The 19,657-nt window shown below is 46.1% G+C and overlaps 1 protein-coding gene and 1 long non-coding RNA gene across 3 annotated transcripts; one reads left to right on the top strand and one right to left on the bottom strand.

Moving 5' to 3' along the window:
* Positions 1–749: 749 nt before the first annotated feature.
* Positions 750–4,559, bottom strand: LOC128322666 (uncharacterized). Its single transcript, XR_008305871.1, has 3 exons — positions 4,227–4,559; positions 2,982–3,134; positions 750–1,880 (listed from the first exon to the last, which is right to left on the bottom strand). It is a non-coding gene; the product is annotated as an uncharacterized LOC128322666 (long non-coding RNA).
* Positions 4,560–5,950: 1,391 nt separating this feature from the next.
* NRN1 (neuritin 1) lies at positions 5,951–19,440 on the top strand. Of its 2 annotated transcripts, none has more exons than XM_053244357.1 (3): positions 5,951–6,221; positions 10,910–11,054; positions 17,898–19,440. In XM_053244357.1, exons 1-3 carry the CDS (start codon positions 6,167–6,169, stop codon positions 18,130–18,132), a joined length of 435 nt encoding a protein of 144 aa, XP_053100332.1. In that variant the 5' UTR covers positions 5,951–6,166; the 3' UTR covers positions 18,133–19,440. The 2 variants fall into 2 exon arrangements, with proteins under 2 accessions (XP_053100332.1, XP_053100333.1); XM_053244358.1 differs by lacking the exon at positions 5,951–6,221 and adding an exon at positions 9,430–10,216.
* Positions 19,441–19,657: the final 217 nt, after the last annotated feature.

Below are 19,657 nucleotides of genomic sequence, written 5' to 3'. Positions count from 1 at the left end.
CACTGGCAGTTTGATTCTGTTGTAGGACCTCCAAGTTCAAGAGCAGTCTACACCAGAATGATGGTTTCTTGGTGCTGGGTAGGAATGGTTTTTAGGATTTTCTTGATGTTTCTCCTTCAGAACTTCCTAGCATGGGGCCCTTGGTCCGAATCTTATACATTTTTACTCAGAAGTAAGCCTCCCCAATAAATTAGATTTTCCCCTTCTGTGCTTTGCTGAGGGGCTGGAAAGACAGGGGGTGGGGAGAGAACCCACATTCTCACCTAGGATCTCTCATGGTCCTGGTTCCTATGTGTGTTTACTCAGAAGTAAGCTCCAGTGGAATAAATTAACTAGTAATTTATTCCAAGCTTTGCTGAGGGGCTCTGCTTCCCCCCTTTGGTGGGGATGAGATAAAGGAGGCAGAGGGAGAAAAGAACAAATGCCCATGAAAGGAAAGGGAGGGGGAAGAATGGTTGTTTAACTATACAAGTGCCAGAGTGTTCATAGATGTCCTTATCAGGCATCTATGTTCAGAATCATGGAGGTCATTTACACAATCACATTCACACAATCAAAATTTGTGTTCTATCTGGGTTTGGGAGGTGTGCACTCCCAATTTCCGGTTGTGTGGAAGCAAGGTAGATGAAAACATGGGTAGAAGTGATTGTGTGGAAACAAGGTAGGAGGAAAAGCTATCTAGGTTTTCCTCCTACCTAGCTTCCACACAATCACTTCTACCCAGGTTTTCCTCTACCTTGCTTCCACACAACTGAAAATTGGGAGCCCAAATCCGGGTAGAACACAGTTTTTGTGTGAATGACCTCACTGAGTCCAAAGCTGAGATCTGCTCTCCTGTGTAAGTTCCAAGGAATGCTGACATAGGCTCCAACTGCATCATCCTCAGGTGGAATTATTCCATGGTTTATGATGGTGGCAAATGCTCCTGTGTCTACTTCTAATTGAACAATACTCTCATAACAGCAACTATTATTGGATATGACTGTGGCCTTCTAGTGATGAACAGTGGATACTTGTGGTTGGGGAGCCTTCTAAATGCCAAGCAAGGAATAGGTACTCTTCTGTCACTTGACATCCCTCTTGTCTTTACTGAGGCAGACCTTGACTAAATGGCCTTTCTTTTTGCAGTATTGGCATTCAGCTATGATAAATTGGCAGGTCTGTGGGTGATTATTGTTTCTACAGCACAAGGCTTCTATGCAGATATTGCAATGACTGACTGCAATGTTCCCTTCCTTCTTGGATTTGGGTTTTCTGGTAAAGCCTCCATTCTGAGGACAGATTTGGCTTGGTTCCTGGTCAGACTTTGGACTGCAGTCTCCATTGCAGAAGCACCCTCCAAAGCCATTTTAATGTCAAAGCTAGCAGGGCTAAAAGACAGAATTGAACAGTTAAGTGCCCAATGCCCCACACCAGCTGGTCTTGCAGCATGCCGCCTAGCATGGTACAAAATGAACAACTGGATTCAAGATGCTTAAGTGTTGCTATAAATATAGCTATAGACTTGTTTTGAGGTTTGGTACTGGATTTCAGTTTCAAACATTGTACAATCACAGAGGGTTTAGGTTCATCGTGATTCAACATTGCCTCTATAATTTCAGCATACAGTGCTTCAGTTAGGTCCTTTGGGGTCAAGTCTCTGATGAGCCCATAGGTGAAACAGCCCAGGCACTCAGTAAAACAGAGCATTTTGTTCACCATCCATCACCGTGTTGGCCCTGAAGAACTCCAGTCTTTCAACGTATCTGCTTTACAATCCTTGGCTTGGGCCAAAAGCATCTACCTCTCAAAATGTGACATGGTACACAGCTTGGCTCTTCGTGCTTGATGCAGGAAGCAATCCTCCATTTCCTCTCTTGGTAGAACATTCTAGCCACTTGCTAAAGAGATTTGAAAGCAAGTACAGGGTAAACACTGCTGCACAGAGTGAACATGCAGAAAACCCCCCAATTGGGCCCTTCTTTACTGTTGAAGCCTTTCTCTTCCTTCCTGGAAGATATATCTAGCAATCCCTAGGACAGGCAGGGCAGAAAGTGCTTAATGCTAAAAGCAGAATTGTTACAGCAGCTCCCAGAAAGAGATTCCTGCCTGCAACCTTGGAGAAGCCACTGCCAGTCTGTGAAGACAATACTGAGCTAGATAGACCAATGGTCTGACTCAGTATATGGCAGCTTCCTATGTTCCTAAATTGTTCCTATCCACAAAATGTTGTCTTTGCCTACTTTAGGGCCGGGGGGGCTTAAAATTCTTGTTGATGGCAGGTGGATATATATATTTTTAATCAATACACTTTTGCAGTCAGCAAGAGCTCAGCAGCACTTGAAGTGCTGGTAAATAATATTCCCTGGCTTTTGGTCTCCATCTTTTGACCCTTGAATATACCAAGAACATAGGAACATAGGAAGCTGCCATATACTGAGTCAGACCATTGGTCCATCTAGCTCAGTATTGTCTACACAGACTAGCAGCAGCTTCTCCAAGGTTGCAGGCAGGAATCTCTCTCAGCCCTATCTTGGACAAGCCCTATGTCACAGTTCAGATAAATGACCCTACGTCTTTTATGTCATAGGGTCAGGAAATGGCCCTATGTCACAGTTCAGATAAACAGCAGCCCGCAGCAGCCCCTTCATGCAATAATGCTGGGGTTGTGGCAAGAACACCCCACCTTGTCATGCAAGGGCATGCTGATACAATCAGCATGTCCTTTAATCATGTGTGAGGAGTGATCATCCTAACTGCCCCTCTCCAAGAGCTGCAAAACCCTATTTTTGCTACATCTCTGATGTTATCACATGTTGGGCCACCTCTCATCAGAACTGGCCCAGTATTGGGCTATGTCTCAGCACATTCTAGAGTAAAAAAGATGGTCAGAAGCAGCCAACCACCAGAAAGTGCTTATTAGCACTCAAGTGCTACTAAAGTCACTGCTGCTTGCAGAAACACTGCCAAAAAAAAAAAAAACCCTTTCCAAAATCACTCACCCTGGCATTAATTCTAGGTGGTGACCCGGGACAGTGTTGGAAGATAAGATTGTGTTTCAAGCTGGCAAGACAGCACAAGTCATGGTAATGGTATTCCAACAACGGCTGCCCCTCTTTGAGTGGGCTTACCACAGCCACATCGTTCTTCAGTGACTGGAAAATAAAATTCTTTACTTTAGAATTTGGGAGATGAAGCCATAACTTGGGAAGAAAGGAGAATCTTTGACCTTCGTTGCCTAATGACATAAACTTGGGCTAGTTTACAAGGAAGATGAGGTGCACAAACCAAACACAGCTGTGGAAACACCTTTAGTACTAAAGAACTCTGCCCTCAACAGCTTGCCCACATCTCAAGCAAGAGCAGCAGATAGTTATTTGTTGTTTGCTTGCTTGCTTGCTTGTTTGTTTAGTGCATTTATATACCTCCCTATACAAAAGGTCCATGAGCAATTCACAATATAAAAAACATTACAACATTAACATGATTTTAAAAAATTAAAATACAATAAAAACTCTGAAGACTGAAACTTTAAAACTATAAACTAAAAGCCTGACTAAACAGATATGTTTTTAGTTCCTTCTTAAAAACATTCAGAGAAGGGGAAGCTCTAATTTCATTAGGAAGCGAGTTCCAGAGTACCGGGGCAACTCTAGAAAAGGCCCAGTTTCGAGTTGCCACTAACCGAGCTGGTGGCAACCACAACTGGACCTCCCCAAATGATCTTGAGTGGCAGTGGGGCTGACAAAGAAGGCATTCTCTTAAATACCTCGGACCCAAGCTGTTAAGGTTGTATTTCTCCCAGAAACTTATTGGCAGCCGGTGAAGTTCTTTCAAAATGGGTGTAATAGTTGGGCCGCCCCAGAGACCAGGGGTCACAACATCCTGAGGATAAACTTCCTATCTGTCTTTTGCCTTTTCCCTGGCAGGCAACTGTCCTACCTCCAGGCTCAGAGGCAGGATGCCGCAGAATACCAGTTGCAGGAGAACAACCGCAAGAGAGTGGGGCATGCTTTCATCTCTTGCCTGTGGGCTTCCCAGAGGCATCTGCTTAGCCACTGAGGGAAACACAGTGGACTAGGGGGGCCTTGGGCCTGCCTGATCCAGCAGGGCTGTACTTGTGTTCTAACTAGCTTTTTCCAGACCTAGCATCCCTTCTGAGAAGAAAGGGGCAGGCTAGAATCCCCCCATCGTGGTTCGGAGTCCTGTGATACAGCAAGGCAGGCCCAGAATCTCGCAAGGCAGACCTCTGCTCAGCAGGGCGAGGGAGAAACAGGCCCTTGTTGTAAGAAGACCGATTAGAATTCCGGGCAGGTTCCACAGCCGGGAGAAACCAGCTTTCTCCTCCTGCCTCTTGCCAGTGACGTCATAGCAAGTAGTAGTGTGGGGCGCGGGGAGACTCCAGAAGCCTCCTCCCCCTTCCTCACTGCAGGGGCCGGACTTGGACGGATCCAGCAAACGGCAGGCACCGGCCGCCCCCGCAGCTGCGTTGCGGAGAGTGGGAGGGAGGCGAGGGGGGATTCTACAGTGCTATCCCCACCTAGACGAAGGAAGGGCGGGCGATTGCTCATGCTTGTGTTCCCCCCACCCCCTCCCTTGTGGCTCCTGGATCTCTCTGCAAAGCTCTCGCTTCCCTCCCTTCCGTAATCCCCCTCCCCGAGGCGCTTCCAGAGCCTCACCCGATTATAAAACGCGCGCCACAGCTCCACATTTTGCAGTGTTCCCGTGACAGTGAGAGTTCACCCACTACAAGCACATATTAGAACACACTGTCTCTACCTTGGAACATAATAAGATAGACAGATTGCCCTGCCAGGCTAAAGGGCGATCCAGGCAGTCTACTAGACCCTGCCTTTAAGGAGTAGACGTTTATACCTCGTGCAATCCCATGCGCTTTCTCTCAAGTAAACGTGCACACGAGAGCCACCCTTGTACAGTTTTCTGCAGCCTGCCTGCCGGCCACCAGGGCCACATCAGCATGCTTTCCGACTTGGATTCGTGTAGAGTCCACATCCGTCCGCCTCCCCCCCCCCAAAAAAAGAGCCATTTCCCCCTTCTCGTCGGAATGCTGCGCATTACATAACCGGGCGACTGCAAATACAGCCTCTCCGAATCAGCAAGGGCACATTCGTTGATGGGAACAAGGGGTGGGAGACATATTTTTGCTTGTTAATCCCATCAATTTAAACTGGAGACTTGCATTTTTATTTTTATTTTCCGGAAGGAGCCGCCGCGCCGTCTTCCACTAGCATGTCCTAATTTCCCTCTAGCTGGCTGAGTACTAGTGAGATAACACTGACGGTAGTTTGTCTGCAGAAAACCTCCTAGGTAGCGTTTTTGCAGCACGACTGGGGAACTGCTCTCTGCTCCCAGCCCCTGCGCCTGTTGCTCTGCAAGCTCCGGTCAACTTTCCGGGCACCTCCAGCCAGCTCGGCGGGGCTGTGCATCTTCCGGGCATGTCACAGGGTTGGCTTGGGAGGGTCAGCAGGCTGGCAAATGGACGCGGCCGTGAGCGAGGAGGTGCGCCCCCTTCAGGACTGGTTGGAGCTCGGCCTGCCGCCCGGCCACGAAAAAGGTGGTAGTGTAGTAATATGGCAGGCGCGGGCCGAGCGGACGCTTACTGGACCAGCGTGGCCTGGGGCGGCTCTTTGGTGTCTGCCAAAGAGCGCGGAGAGGCCTTCGCTATCCTGAAAGGTCCCGCCGGGTCACTCAACCTTGCGACCGCGAAAGAGGGAGGGGGTGATTTCGCTCCGATTAATGGTGGAGGAGCGTGCTCAAGCCAGTTTGTAAAGCCTATAAATGGCGCTTCTCTCTTCCAAGGTGCACATTCTTTGAAGAAGAAAAAATATCATTCCGTGTCATCCCCCACGTCAGGGCTGGCTGTGGGCGTGAGGCTGTACTTCCTCCGCCCCCTCCTAATGGAGTGAACCATTCCCTGCTCTTCCTTTCCTCTCTCCTTCTTTCTATTTCTGCCCCCCCTCTCCATCTCTCCTTCTTCTCCAGCCGTCCCCCCAGCGCGGTGTGCAAAAGTCTCTAGGCTGCTTGGAACTTGTTGGCAATGCCTGGTTTGCAGCTGCCCGCCACGTTTCCCCAAGTAACACTCTAAACAAATCAAAAGACAAACACAAGAACGAAAGAGAAAGAGATACAAAGATCTGCAATCGCAAATGGTTGTACTAAATATAGGATGGGACTTAAGTTGAACGGCAGATATATTTCTCTGGTCCTTGCTGTGCAGCTAGGTAAGTGGACTGACACCTTCTTATGGGATCAAGCTTCAAGGGTTCTGGGAAGGTTGCTTTTTTAATGCATCAGAGCCCTAAAGTATGCGTGCAAAAATGGGAAGAGCTAAATTATTGGTGGCAAATAATTGCTATTAATTTACTACAGCAGGACTTGTTCTCTCTCAAATTTAATGGACCTTAAATTTACTCTTTTTAAAAAGAAAAAAAGCATATGCATTTATTTGTGGGCTTATTAAAAATGTCAAGGGGGTCTTCCCCACCACGAAAAGACACAATCCTTAATTGCATCTTTATATTGCTTCTCTTACCCTCTTCCCCCCAGACACACAAACACGCAACACAACGATTGCATCTCTATAGAGTGCTTCGTATCCTATTTGTCCAAACCTAAATTCATTTTTTCCCTCCCTAGAGAAACGGAGAGATGAGAACGGGGGTGGGGGAAAGACAACATGGTCTGGGAAGCTGATTTGCAAAGGAAAGCCAAACCATACGAAAATCAAGCCAGGTCTGAAGTTTCTGTCCCAACTGCAGTAGTTTTATAAATGAATATCTGAAATGGGGGTGGTGTCCGATGTTGTGTTGAAAGGTGGTACGGAAGGGAGAAATCTAGCCAACCTGGGGGGTTCAGGTTGAACGGATATTCTATGACTCTGTCACTAAAAGGCTCAAAAATGCTTATATGGGGGGGGAGGTTTGCTAAAAATAGCCCAGGATTCCTTCCACACTGGGGGTCGGGGGCTTGGGTTGTTCCCGATTTTGTTTGATGTGATTCAAGGATTACTGGTCGACCGTCTGCGAGAGTTTCTACCTAGGATGAGGCTCCTTTGAAGTTCACGCCACTTTGGGTTCTGCATTGAGCAAAACTGAGGGGCGAAGCCTGTTTTGCTGGTGTGATCCGAAAAGGAAATTCGGTTGACAGATTAACTGAAATCGCGCCCTTCTCGGTTTGTCAAGGATGTAGATTTAAAGAACTACAACACACACACAAACCCCCACCCTGGAAACGCTTTCTTGTAGAGGCTTTCTGTCCCAAATCGTCACCTCTCGGATTTCTTTCTCTCCGTCTTAATAGCTTTTCTCTGTCGCCGATCTCTGCAGCATTTTGGAAACGGAGCGGGGCGGGGGGAGGCGGGATGCAAGCATTGCTGTCTCCTCAATTATCAAAAATCATAGTACAACCAAGGCAGTATCGCGATCTTTCTAATAGACAGGAGAGCTGTGTAAACAGTCGAATATTTTGCACCGCTGTGCCGGGACCTTTCTGTAAAGCTTCCCCTCTTAGGGTTGTCTCTTACTGTGTTGGAATTTTATTTCCATGAAAGAAATGTGTGTTTTTCTATATTTAAAGATAGATTTGTGTCTCTAGCTGGAGGTATTTTTTCGGGAGATGGGGACTTGCTTTTGACTGCGAAATGAATTTGTCAGTTACATCTTTTCTGTCGTCAATTGTATGCAAAAGTCCCATTACACCAATAATGCGGGAATTTGTTGAAGTGTGTGTGTGGGGAGGGGGGAGAAGAAAATATGGGGAAAGGCATTGAGATGGGCTGGTTTTCTTAAAACCTCCTTTCCTAGGGATCCGTCAGCCTTGTTTGGTTTTAATTTATTTCATTCATTTGGTGCTGAAAAATAAGGCGCGACTGTGGATAACGCGGCTTTTAATAACCGAGAAATGTCCTGAAGATTTGGTAGGAAATGGAAGTACAGCGTCTAGTTTTTGGCGCTCCAAAATATATGCACTTCCTTGCACCAATGCCGTGGCCCTTGTGGATGGAGTCTGTCCGAAATGGGTGACCTTTTTGGTCAAACAAGGTTGTTGAGAAGGAAAACAGGAAAATAGAAACCGCAGAAGCTTGGAGAGATCAAGATGTTACTTTTAAAAACAGAGAAGGTTGGATGAAGCTAAACTGCTATCTATCTATCTATCTATCTATCTATCTATCTATCTATCTCTACCTACCTACCTACCTACCTACCTACCTACCTACCTACCTACCTACCCTTCCGCTTTTCACATCTGCCAGTTCTTCAGCTTCATCCAAAAATCACCCCCTCGGGGGAAAATCACACGTGTGTTCGCGCGCTATGAGGTTTTGTCATCTTTTAACACTGCAAGTGGGCTGCATGATGAGGAGGAGAAAGGGAGGCAGAAGGACTCATTCTCAGGGTTGCTACCAGTCTGTGACGGTGTCCTAGCAGCACCGCGGGATACTAGTCAGTTTCAGGCGCAAATGTGTCTATTACATCCAGGGACGGCCTCTCTCTTCCTTCGGCGGCGATGGTCAAGTCAGCTGAACAGGTGGGAGTGGAAAGACGCTTACTCTTAGTACTCCTCTGATGCTGATCATCATCATCATCGCCCCCCCTTTGCACCAAAGTGTGAAGGCGGGGGGTGGGGAGAGGAAGAGGATTAAGAGGCGGGCCAGCGACTTTCCTGTTGGAGCCTGTCCTTTTAGAATGAGCGCTTCCCATGGCTCAGCTGAGGAGGAAGACCTCAAGCGCGGGCTTTTTTTTTTTTTTTTTTAATAGGGCACGCTTTCCTCTTGGGATGGTCTCTCGCTCCTGTTATTTGTTTGTAGGTTCCGTGTCGTAGCCAATGTCTGCAGCATTTGCATGTTTTGACTTGCTAGGGAGTGGGGTGAAGGAGGGAGGTGGTTACTAAATTAGGTTAACCATTAATCAGGTCGAGGAAGTGGGGGGTTTCCGCCGAAGCTGAGTTTTCTGCGGAGGGACTCTTTCATCTTGTAACCGATCACACACACACACACACACAAAACACCTAGCGCGCGCGCACACACACACACTCACTCACACGCACTCCCATCCAACCAAAAGGTTTGCGTAGGAATTAAATCTCTAGGGCTGAAAACCCCTCTTCCAATTGCAATCTCCCCTCTCCGCGGACTGTCCCCGGGGCTGGGCAAGCGCATTAGCCGGGTGGAAGGAAATCGACACCTTCCCTCACGCGGTTGCTGATGAAAGCTGGGGAGTGGGGGAGCGGTGATCAATTAAACCAACAAGTCGCTAATTCCCTTGCATTTGCTGCAGGATTGATAGGGATAAATGCCCCGTATGCTGCTCTCTGTTCATTCACCCCCAATCGCTGCTTCTGCAAAGGCAGAGAAATAGTAGCTGCGGATGGCTTTGGGGCGTGTGTGAGGAGGAGGGTGGGGAGAGCTAGCGAGCGAGCGCAATGTAATCAAGTGACCTGGTCCAGAAAGAGAGAGAGATTTCACCGCCAGTACAACCTGAATCCTTAATGATCGAATAGGGTTTTGCCATTGACTTTCATGGATGATGGACTGCGCCCTAGATATAGGGGAAGTGTAGAAGGAGCATCAGAGTCAAAGACAAGGAGGGGGCTTCCCCTCGACGGGAAAGGGAAGGTCGAAAGAGAGATGTCGCGAAACTGCCTTTCCAAGGGGAACGGGAAGGACGTCCTGGTTTCTCAGCTTCCCTGTGTATCCTTCAGAGAGACTGAGGGTTTCACTGCAAGAGGCAGAAGATGGATAGTGGAGAATCAGTGCCGATAATGTGTGTGGTGGATGGAGACAGCGGAGCAGACGCTGTTGGGGTGGCGGGGGAGAACGGAGGGAAGGCGAGTGGTGCCGAGATTAAATGAGACAGGGGGAGCCCAGAGGATGTCCTCCTGGCTCCACCAGTGGAAGAACCTAGGTGGGTACGTCGTGGAGGAGGAGGAGGAGGGACCAAAAGAAAGGGATGAAACATGCGTCGGACATGTCGGCCACACGTTCGCCGCTCATTTATGCAAGTGACACATACAGGCATTTACATACGGGCAACTAGCCCACACGAATCTCCCAAGTGCATTGCATTGCATGCACTACATCGCGTTTCCAAAGTGGGCGGGACTTTGGGTGCCTTTTCCTAACAACATGCTCATAATGCAACACAGGGAAATAAAATAGGGGAAAGTCCTCACTGCGGGAAACAAATTGTAGAAGAGAAGACTTCATCTATGCTTGATGGTTCGTGCTTTAGACTTTTTCACTCTCCTCTATGGACAAAAAACACCCCACCAGATCCACTTTTTGAGGGGTGCTTTTAAAAAGTTGTCTTCCTTCTATTCCCCCCCCCCCACACACACACACCATACATTCCTCTGTGGAGTTTTTCAACCTACTTAAAGGGCTAATGTAGGAATAACGAAATATTTCTAAAAGGTATGATGCAAAAGTAGCATTGTGTTAAAAAAAATCGGAAAAAGAAACGGAGCCAGTGAGGGGAAAGTGTTTTAAAATGCAAAATAATTCAGAACGTTGTGTCTTTAAGACTAAACAGCAGTCAACGTCAAGAAATGTTTATAGCAATTTTAGTCAAGCTATTTATAGTAATTGTATTGTTATTTGTGCATTCATGGGCGATAGAGGTAGAAGAAGCAAAAGACAGCTTAATCTTTCGGAGCCCACATTGTTTCATTTAAAATGTATCCTGTCCAACTGAGTGTTCCCAGAGGGAGAAAAATAGCTTTTGTGATGTGAAGAGAGCTGATGGCAGAGCAGATCTTGCTCCTGTTGCAGCTTTGATGTACGATGAGCATGTGTGGATGGAGGGCTCGGGCTTATCATATAGTGTTCACAAGTCAACCCGGGGCTGGGTATCTCGCGCTGTTTACCTTGGTAGGATCTGTCCAGTTGACGTGGTGCTGATCTGTTCCCCAGCATACCTGGTGCAGGCAGTCAGAGCGGCGGGCAAGTGCGATGCGGTCTTTAAGGGCTTCTCGGACTGTGTGCTCAAGATGGGCGATAACATTGCCAACTATCCGCAAGACCTGGACGACAAGAGAAATCTCGAAACCATCTGCCAGTAAGTTCGCCTCTTTTGTTCTTATCCGTGTCCCTCGCCGTTCGAATTTCTTTCCATCGTTATCTATCTATATGTTATCACAACGGAAGCAAAATAGTATTTTGCCCGCCTTCATATTCTTGCCCATCTGTGGCTGTAATGTGAATCTACCGCTCTGTAGCCAAACAAAAGGCTATCAGGTCTCCAAATCAGTAGGAGAGGGGTGTTTTTTGTTGGTAATGTGGTTTCTTTCTTTCTTTTTCCTCCCTCCCCACCCCCGCCTTTCCAGCATTACGTTTTCCTATACGTTCTACAGGCTTCATCTTCACAGACGGAAATGCTGAGCTAAGCATAACCATACGAAGCACGAATGACTGTAGGATGCAACTTTCATTCCCGTTAAAATAAATTACAGCATCCTTGTCGATCTGAATAGTTTAATACCCTCCTGCTAAACACCTCGAGTGGGAAGTAAGAGCCGTCAGGTTTCAGTGGAACTTGCTTCCAAGTATGGGTGCTTAGAATAGCAGAGTTAGCATGCAAATCACATCCCTTTGAACTCAACGTATTTCAGTGGATTGCACTTACTGGCCGCTTTGGCGATTAGGGACATATTGCGAGGGGTTTTTCTATTTATTTTCCTCTCCTGGTTTGTTTTTTTTAAAAGAATGAATTTTAATTCATCGTCTGGGTTCTGTTAATGCTTCCCTACCCATTAATAGATTCATGCACCAAAGGTGTAAAGCGTGGAGCTTAAAATGCAGCCCCTGTATGGTATTTTCCCACACTCTTTCGAAAGTGAGGTGGTTGTTTTTAATGCAAGCCGAATGCCTTAGACTAGGCTAGGCATCGAGAGGACGCCCTGGCGCTTGGCTCCATCTTTTCCATTTCCTTTTCTTCCTAATCTCCTAGGAAGTTCTTCTGTGAAACTGGATTTACCTTGTTTTAGCTCACTGAAGATAGTAGCGGGACGGAGATGAAATAGCTTCCCAAAAGTAGCTGAGGGGGGTTGATTCAAAATTCTTCTTTTATCACCGATAATTCTATCATGCTATACTATTGCAATGCAATGTCAGGAGGCATAGAACAGCACTCTATAATTTCAATACAGTGTGTGTGTGTGTGTGTTTACTGTGTGGCAACAGCACTGTCACTATGCGTATATAATTTATCACAGCTCGTATTAAGCTGAAGTTGTAGTTAGACTGATGTGGTTATATTGGGGTTTTCTTTTGTTAAAGAAGACTGCTGCAGAGCGGGGATTCGAACCCAGGTCTCTCCACCAAAGCCCACACATCTTCAGGACACCAGATTGACTCGCGGTTTTTAAAAACGAAGCTGTTCACGAGGCTTCGTTCAGCAGTCTGGTGTGGTTGTGGTACACGTACCCCTTTTGATCCGCATTAACCTGAAGCTGCTGGGGATGGGAACCGCTCTGCTTCCCTTAAGCGAATGGGAAAGGGCACTTTTCCGGACGGACAGCCTAATTTGCAACTCCGTGACATTCTAATCTAAACTGGTTTACTTGAAATTCACACCCATGCCACTCAGACTAAGGGCTGCCTGCCACCCTAATAATCTATTTTATGAGCAGGTTTAATGGAAACCAGTAGAATTTTATCCCAAGTAAATGTGTTTGAGATGAAGTGGTGTGAACCCAACCCAGTCTTTGGTTGATGTGCAGTGTAATCCTTTCCTTGGTTACTCAGAAGTAACTCCCACTGATTTCAGTAGAACCCGTTCCCAAGTAAGACTTTGCAGACTTGGAAGCAATTCCCAGATAAATAGCTAGCTAAATAAATAAATAGAACTTGCTTCCACCATCAAGGCTGCAATCCTAAACTGGGAGGTAAATCCATTCGATTGGATTCTCTGGGGTTTCCTTCTGGATAAACTGGCACAGGACCGCTTTGTAAATGTGTTTAGGATCGGAGAGCAAATCATACTGATTTCTGTGAGGTTTAGGTTGCAAACCTCAGATACTAAATATTTTTGAAAGCAATGAGATCATTCCCGGTTAAAGGCTTTGGAGAACTGGATCCTATTCATTTGAAACCAAATATTTAATCGAGAATTGTGCGGACTGGGATAGATGGATAGATAGACAGACACACAGATAGATCTTTATTACGGTACTTGACCAGATACAATTAATAGCAATTACAGGTTGGGATGAAAACGGTTCGCATCTAGACAACGCAACTTAATAGGGCTGTGGATCAGGCTATTCGAAGTCTCACACGCACCTCCATGGTAAATCCAATGACCTCGAAGTAACTTCTGTTGAAAACGCTGTTTGGAATCAGATAGCATAAAACTGACATTTATTACTTTAACAACAACAACAAAAGGGACAATCAAAAGAGAAATCTGCATGGTTCTTCTCTCTTTGCCCACCTTCAGAATAAATATACTAGAGGGAAATTGTGTATTTTTTAAAATGTCTTTCCAGATAGCATTTCCTTTTAATTGCTAGCATTCTTGCAAGATCTCTGCCTATATGAGACAAAATACTCGGATTTAGGCAGGAACACGGGATGATTCGGGGTGGGTGGTGCGTGGGGGGAATACCCTCCGTAAAACCTAACAAATGCAAGCCACCACCTGGTAATACTATCCACTGAGCAGATACATTTGCCCAAATGCGTAGAAACACAAGAGACACGCTCACACCCTCCAGAAAGGTGCGGAAGACCTCCGCTGTTTGACATTTCACTGTCCAGAAAATGTCTGCCTGGGACCCGGCAGGGCTGGAAGAAGGCTGGCTTGCCACCTGAGCTGCAGTGTGTCTCCCGTGAGACAGAAGCGGCGGGGAGGGGGCGAGAAGAGAACGGCGGGGCCGCTGCCCTAGATGCTCTATTCAGAACCCTTCGCAGCAGCGCCACGGATGCGCCGCCTGGTCCTGGAGAGGCGGCCTCTCCCCGCCCGCCTTTCTCTGCCAGCATGCGCGCTACTGTGTGTCTGTGTTGAAAGAAGCTCAAGGAAGATTTAGTTTTCCTTTGGGAGATGCAATTACTGCAGAAATACAGCAGGAGAGGCGCCCTCTCAGCCATCTCCATGCCTCATTATTTATTACACATGCAGCCAGCGTTGGACTTCGCAAGTGCTCATAAATTAGAATTTGAACCACCACGACTCTATTTCAAGCCACAAGGCATAATAACCGACCCAAAGAAAAAGCTTACATTGGCAGGCGTGGGTGGGTGGGTTCGGTTTTTATTTGGAGCGGGGAAGAGATCAAGAGAGCTGTTACCCAGGTTCCGACCCACTCCCGATTCCTGCCTGGATTGGCACCTGTCACTCTCCTCTGAAATGCAACTCTGCAGTGTAGCTGGAACAGGCTTTTAACAAATTTATTATTATTATTATTATTATTATTATTATTGTACCAAGGGAAATTTGTTTCCAATCGAAAGATGGGGAAATGGTCACATTTTAAGGAGATTGGCAAGTCTACAAAGCAAGGGGAAATAGTTGGCATCATACATGCACCCAGAGCGAAAGCTGCAATCCTAAACATGCTTTCTAGAGTAAGGCCAATTGAACTCAGTAGGGCTTCTGAGTAAGCAGGCTTTAGGATGAGGCTGCCGATAACAGAAGTTAGTGAACAACTCAATGTTAATTGAAAATTCTTGTGGATCAAGACCTACTGACAATTGTTCAGAGAGTGTTCAGGCAATGCACAAAGACCTGTTATTATGACAGAAAAGCACTCTGCACATGATCAAAGACACACATCTTATGATTAACATCATATTCCCCAGAATGGGTTGTGACAATGAAAACCCTTCCAGGGCTAAGACAGGTGACCTCCATGTCAAGTCCACCCCTGCAGTGTTGTCATTAATACTCATATTTTAGAACTGACTGTTCAAACATTAATCAATTGAAAAATATGTGTCTTACCTCTTTCTGCACTGGAGGCCATTTACAGTAACAAGAGAACATCACACAGTTCACAACAACGTTCTGGGAATGGTGTATATTCAGTTGTTCCAAAACAAAAACCAGAGGCACAATCAAATCTTAATAACTACCCATCATCAAGCTTAGCCAGCTGAGAGAAGACTGACAAATTCAAAAGACCCCACAGCAATCTGTCTCTGCAGTCCAAATCAAACCAGACATGAAAAATGGGCCAAGGTGCTGTGCTAAGGGCAGAAGAGCACAGTTCCAGCCTTGGCAGCAGTTCTCTTAGGCAGCATACTTGGAAGGAATCCCCATAGGTTTAAGCACGAGCTTCCTTCCAAAGAAGTGTGTTTATCTTAGGGTTGCTGCCCAAGATGTATATCCAGACAGACAAAGGTGAATGGAGATCCCAGGGTTTGGTGAAGGAGGAGCTAGGATGAGGAAGGAGAGAGGAGGAGAATTGCTAACACCTTTGTGGGAACCTTACAACAATATACTTGTGCTAATAAATATGGTACAGTTTTGAACATACTTTATATAGTAAGAAAGCAGACAGCCATTAGTATGAATGATATCGTCTAGCAAGCACCTTTAATGGTTCTAAAAAGAAAGATTAGAATTATTGTTGAATTTTAAGAAAAGGGAAGTTAAAAATTAATCCAGAGCTACATGGAAGTTGAGCATGCTTGTTTTAGCAGGTGGTGGCACTGGCCTGTTGTAACATGCATTTGTTACTATTGTCTGAGGTGCCTACCCCCTCCTATTTGTGTTGTATAATGCCTCAGCTTTGATAAGTGAATTTCATACAATGTGTTTGAATTTTAGAAAGAGTTTATTGTTCCCTTTGGGCAATAAGGTCAAGTAGTTAGTTCAGATGTCTAGTTCTCAAACAAAGATTATTTTTACTAGCCTTTTCAGGATTTTGGACAGGGCTAGTAGCTGCAGTGAGACAGCCACTGAGTAGAACATAAGATCTTCTAATATTTTTGCAGATGTCTAAATACTAAATGCTTAAGCTCTTTGAAAAGGTCACAACTAGAGAGAACAACAAGCTAGCAGGGAATCTGCTCCTTCTATGTTCAACATGACACACCAGAATCCTTTAAAGCACTACTTGTAATCACTAGGTTTTCTCGAAAGGAGCTAGATGACCAGCCTCCCATGGAGGCTTGCAATTCATAGCAGTTGGACTGCTGAACAACAATTTGTGCAGATGTTCTGTAACGTGTAACTCTCCATGTCATATCTTGCTGCTGAGCTCATGTCATTCGTGTATCTTCCTTGGTTGTATTTTCCTTTCTATTACTACAGCTGAGCTTGCATTAGTGACCTTGTTTTACTGCCCTGACTTTGCATGTGCAAGGCCCCCTGTAACACATATAGTGGAGTAAGGTGTAGGAATTGTGAGATGGCCGAATGGACTCTACCCTAGCTGCAGGAGGGGTGTGTCTTTTTGAATGTGCTGCCATGGGGCTGGGGACTCCCTGCAAGCTTTTTATTTTTAACTGTCACATTGTGGTTCTAGTGCAGTCCACTGCTTGCAGTGCTATTCTTCTTCTTGCAGTGATTTCTTTTTATTCAGGAAAATATAAAAACAATATCCACCACCCCCAACCTGTAAAATAAAGTGGCACAGTCAATTCCTTCACTTCAGGATGCTAATATCTCTTTCCTACCTACTTCTGGTGCATGAGCACACAAATTCATCACTCAACTCCATCATAATGATTTTTGCACACTATATTTTATGGGCTTCTGTTTCTCATTATAGGAGGTAATCTTATTTTTGTGTGCTTCCTTGTGGACACCCATTCTTTAACCCTTGCAATTTTTCCAATGTGTTTGACATTGGACTCAGAAAAATCCTTACTGAGAGGGAGGGAGGGAGGGAGGGAGGAACAAATCACTAGCATTATTATATATACAAGATTTCTCATTTATATTTTGGTTTTGTGTGACTTTTCTTCTGTCTGGCTTCCCATTGCCCCAATCAACCTTTTCCTGTTCCTTAGCAAAGATTTATTATTATCACCTGTTTTAAAGTACAGAATAAAGCCATATGTATAAACATTTATTCTTTTAACAAAGATTTCAGTGTATGGGATGCAATCCAAACCTTACAAGAAATGTGCTGCTGTTTATTCTCATGTTTAAAACATCAAACATTATTTCATAAGCTTCCCCCTGCCCGCCCCCCCCAATCCCCAAGCCTTCCAGATTATCACTAGAACTGGATTCTCAATATGTGAAAATGCAATCAGGCCTTAAATCCTGGGCTCAGCTCCAGCAGGTTTTTCAGACCTAGGGTTCAATCTAGGGTCATTTCTTTTCAGAATGGAAGAGAGCACCTCAGGACCTGTGAAAGTGCTTTTCCCATCACTGTTCCTATTCCCAGCCATCTCACCTTCCTCCCAATTGTGATTTGGAGGAGAGGGCTTTCAGGTTAGAAGGCACCCCTAGCTCCGTGGTACTTTGCATCAGGGATGCATTTACTCCTCCCCAAGCATTTGCTGAACTCCCACCACCTCAGACCTAATAACCCATATCTTCAGTCCCTAAAACATATTTTTCCCTACAAGAGTGGCTTTCCCACCCCCACCCCACCCCAGAAATTGTGGGGAGTTGCTCCTCAAGCTTTCTGCCTGTCCACACCCTGCCTGTTTTGCAAGACGAAGGTCCTGACTTCGATTCCCTGGTAAAGGAGTTCAGATAACAGAGCTAGGAGGGAGGAGTGCCTGAAGCGCTGGACAGCCAATGTAGGCAGTCCTAGGCTAGATGCCGAATAGTCTGACTCACTGGGTAGGAGCCAGGTTCCTACGTGGCCAGACCAGGCGTGGTAGATTGATCTGGACAGGAGTCCGTTGGGGCCCTCTCCTTTCCGAAGTGAGAAGGGGGCCCGAAGCTGCCCACCGTTCCTGATCACCTCTTGTCCTGTGTCTTTCCCTCTCTGCCCAGGTACTGGGACGATTTCCACGCCTGCACCCTTACAGCCCTCACGGATTGCCAGGAAGGGGTGACAGACGTCTGGGAGAAACTGAAAGAGAAATCCAAAAAGCTCGAGTACGAGGGCAACTTGTTCGTCCTCTGCAGCAAACGCAACCGGGCAGGCCTGCCGTCGGCCGTGGCTTCCGCCTCGCCGCTGCTGCTGCTGGCTCTTTCGGCCGCCCTGGCGACTTGGTTCTCCTTCTAGAAGGCCGGCCCTCGTGTCGAGCACACACCCATCCACACGACCCTCAGCCTCCCCCCGCCGCCAGGACTTCTTCTCTCTTTCTCCAGGGCCTGGATTTCTAGAGGAAAAGTCTCCCTTCCCTTCGACCCGGGGCGGGCCGGCCGGCGGCGTGTTGCGGGAGGAACTGCTGTGGATTCTCCGCGGCGCAGACAGACGCTGCCCGGCCGGGACATCCGTCGAAGGAAGGATTGTGGGAGAAAGAGAGAGAAGCGGCCGCCGCCTCCGCCGCCACCACGACCACGACGACCACCACCACCACGACAGCAACAGCAACCGAGCGCTTTTCTCTCTCTTCCTCTCGTTTCTTTTGTCTTCTGATGATTTGCCAAATGGTACCAAGCGGTGAGCAACCAACAGCCAAACTCGGACCTCAGCTTTACTCCTCTCTGCAGATCAAGGTCAACTTGAGCCCTCTCTTTTTGTGTGCACAAAGAATCTCAGGAACGGCTTCGAGCCACCACCGAATACTCCTAATAAAGCGTTACTAGGTAATAATGATAGTAATAATAATAATACTATTAAGAACACTACTCACGGCAACAAAAGAGGGGCTCTTCTGGGCAACATCAAAGGAAAGGATGAGTTGAGCAAGGGAATGTGTGGAAACGAGGGGGCGGGGCGGGAAAGGGCACCGGAAATGAATCCACCACGTGCGTGAAGAAGCATACATTTTATGGCGAAGTAACTCACAGACTATCATCTTTCCTAGGAAACTCTTGTGGTTTTTATTTTTTATTTTTTCAGTCATTCCACAACAAAGACATAAGAACCCTCTCCCCAAGGCGGGGCGGGGGGATGGAAGAGAGAGCAACGGAAGGACCCACGAAAGAGAAGGGGTTGGTGGGGTGGGGAGAGATTTCGCTAAATGATCGACCCAATGAATGCTGCTAAGTTTGCTGAGAGTTGAGTTTTACTTAACACGGTCAAGGCATCTTTTTCCAAGTTCCACTGCCTTTTCTTTACATCTTTTCCCTTCTTTTCTTGTTTTAGGTGTTCCACCATTACCGTAAGATATCTGACTATCCAACAGGGTAGATCACATGAAAAAAAAGGGGGGGGCGTATATGTTAAAGTAAAAAAAATAAAAATAAAATAAACACACAGCATAAAGGTTTTGCGGGGGAAAGTATTAAAAGAGCCTTGATTTTAAAAGAACAAAAAAAAATGTAATTTAAGAAAGTTTATTATAAAGTCAGTTCAGCAAAAAAAATATAAAAGATTTGCTACAAAGTATAGAAAAAGTATAAAATAAAAAATTATTGTTTGAAATGAGGATGTAGTTTTATTTTTAAAGAACTGAATGTATATTATATATCATAATAATAGTATATATAATATAAAATGATTATATTATATATAGTCATTGACAGGTGTTTACTTTAAGTACGTGGGCAAGTTGTTTGATATAGTGGGGACGGGCACCTCCTAATGGGATGGTGATGTAGGTGAACGTGTAGGTGAAGGCAGAGGAATGCGGAAGTAAAGA

This window comes from Hemicordylus capensis, chromosome 4, assembly GCF_027244095.1.
Source record: "Hemicordylus capensis ecotype Gifberg chromosome 4, rHemCap1.1.pri, whole genome shotgun sequence".
Lineage (NCBI taxonomy): Eukaryota > Metazoa > Chordata > Lepidosauria > Squamata > Cordylidae > Hemicordylus > Hemicordylus capensis.
This window is presented reverse-complemented; position numbering and strand designations above follow the sequence as displayed.

What these genes read in the sequence shown, in the direction of transcription:
- NRN1 (XM_053244357.1), top strand. Translation starts at nt 6,167, where the DNA reads ATGGGACTTAAGTTGAACGGCAGATATATTTCTCTGGTCCTTGCTGTG. An exon ending in GGTCCTTGCTGTGCAGCTAG is followed by an intron (nt 6,222 to 10,909) that starts GTAAGTGGACTG and finishes TCTGTTCCCCAG; the next exon opens with CATACCTGGTGCAGGCAGTC. An exon ending in AATCTCGAAACCATCTGCCA is followed by an intron (nt 11,055 to 17,897) that starts GTAAGTTCGCCT and finishes CTCTCTGCCCAG; the next exon opens with GTACTGGGACGATTTCCACG.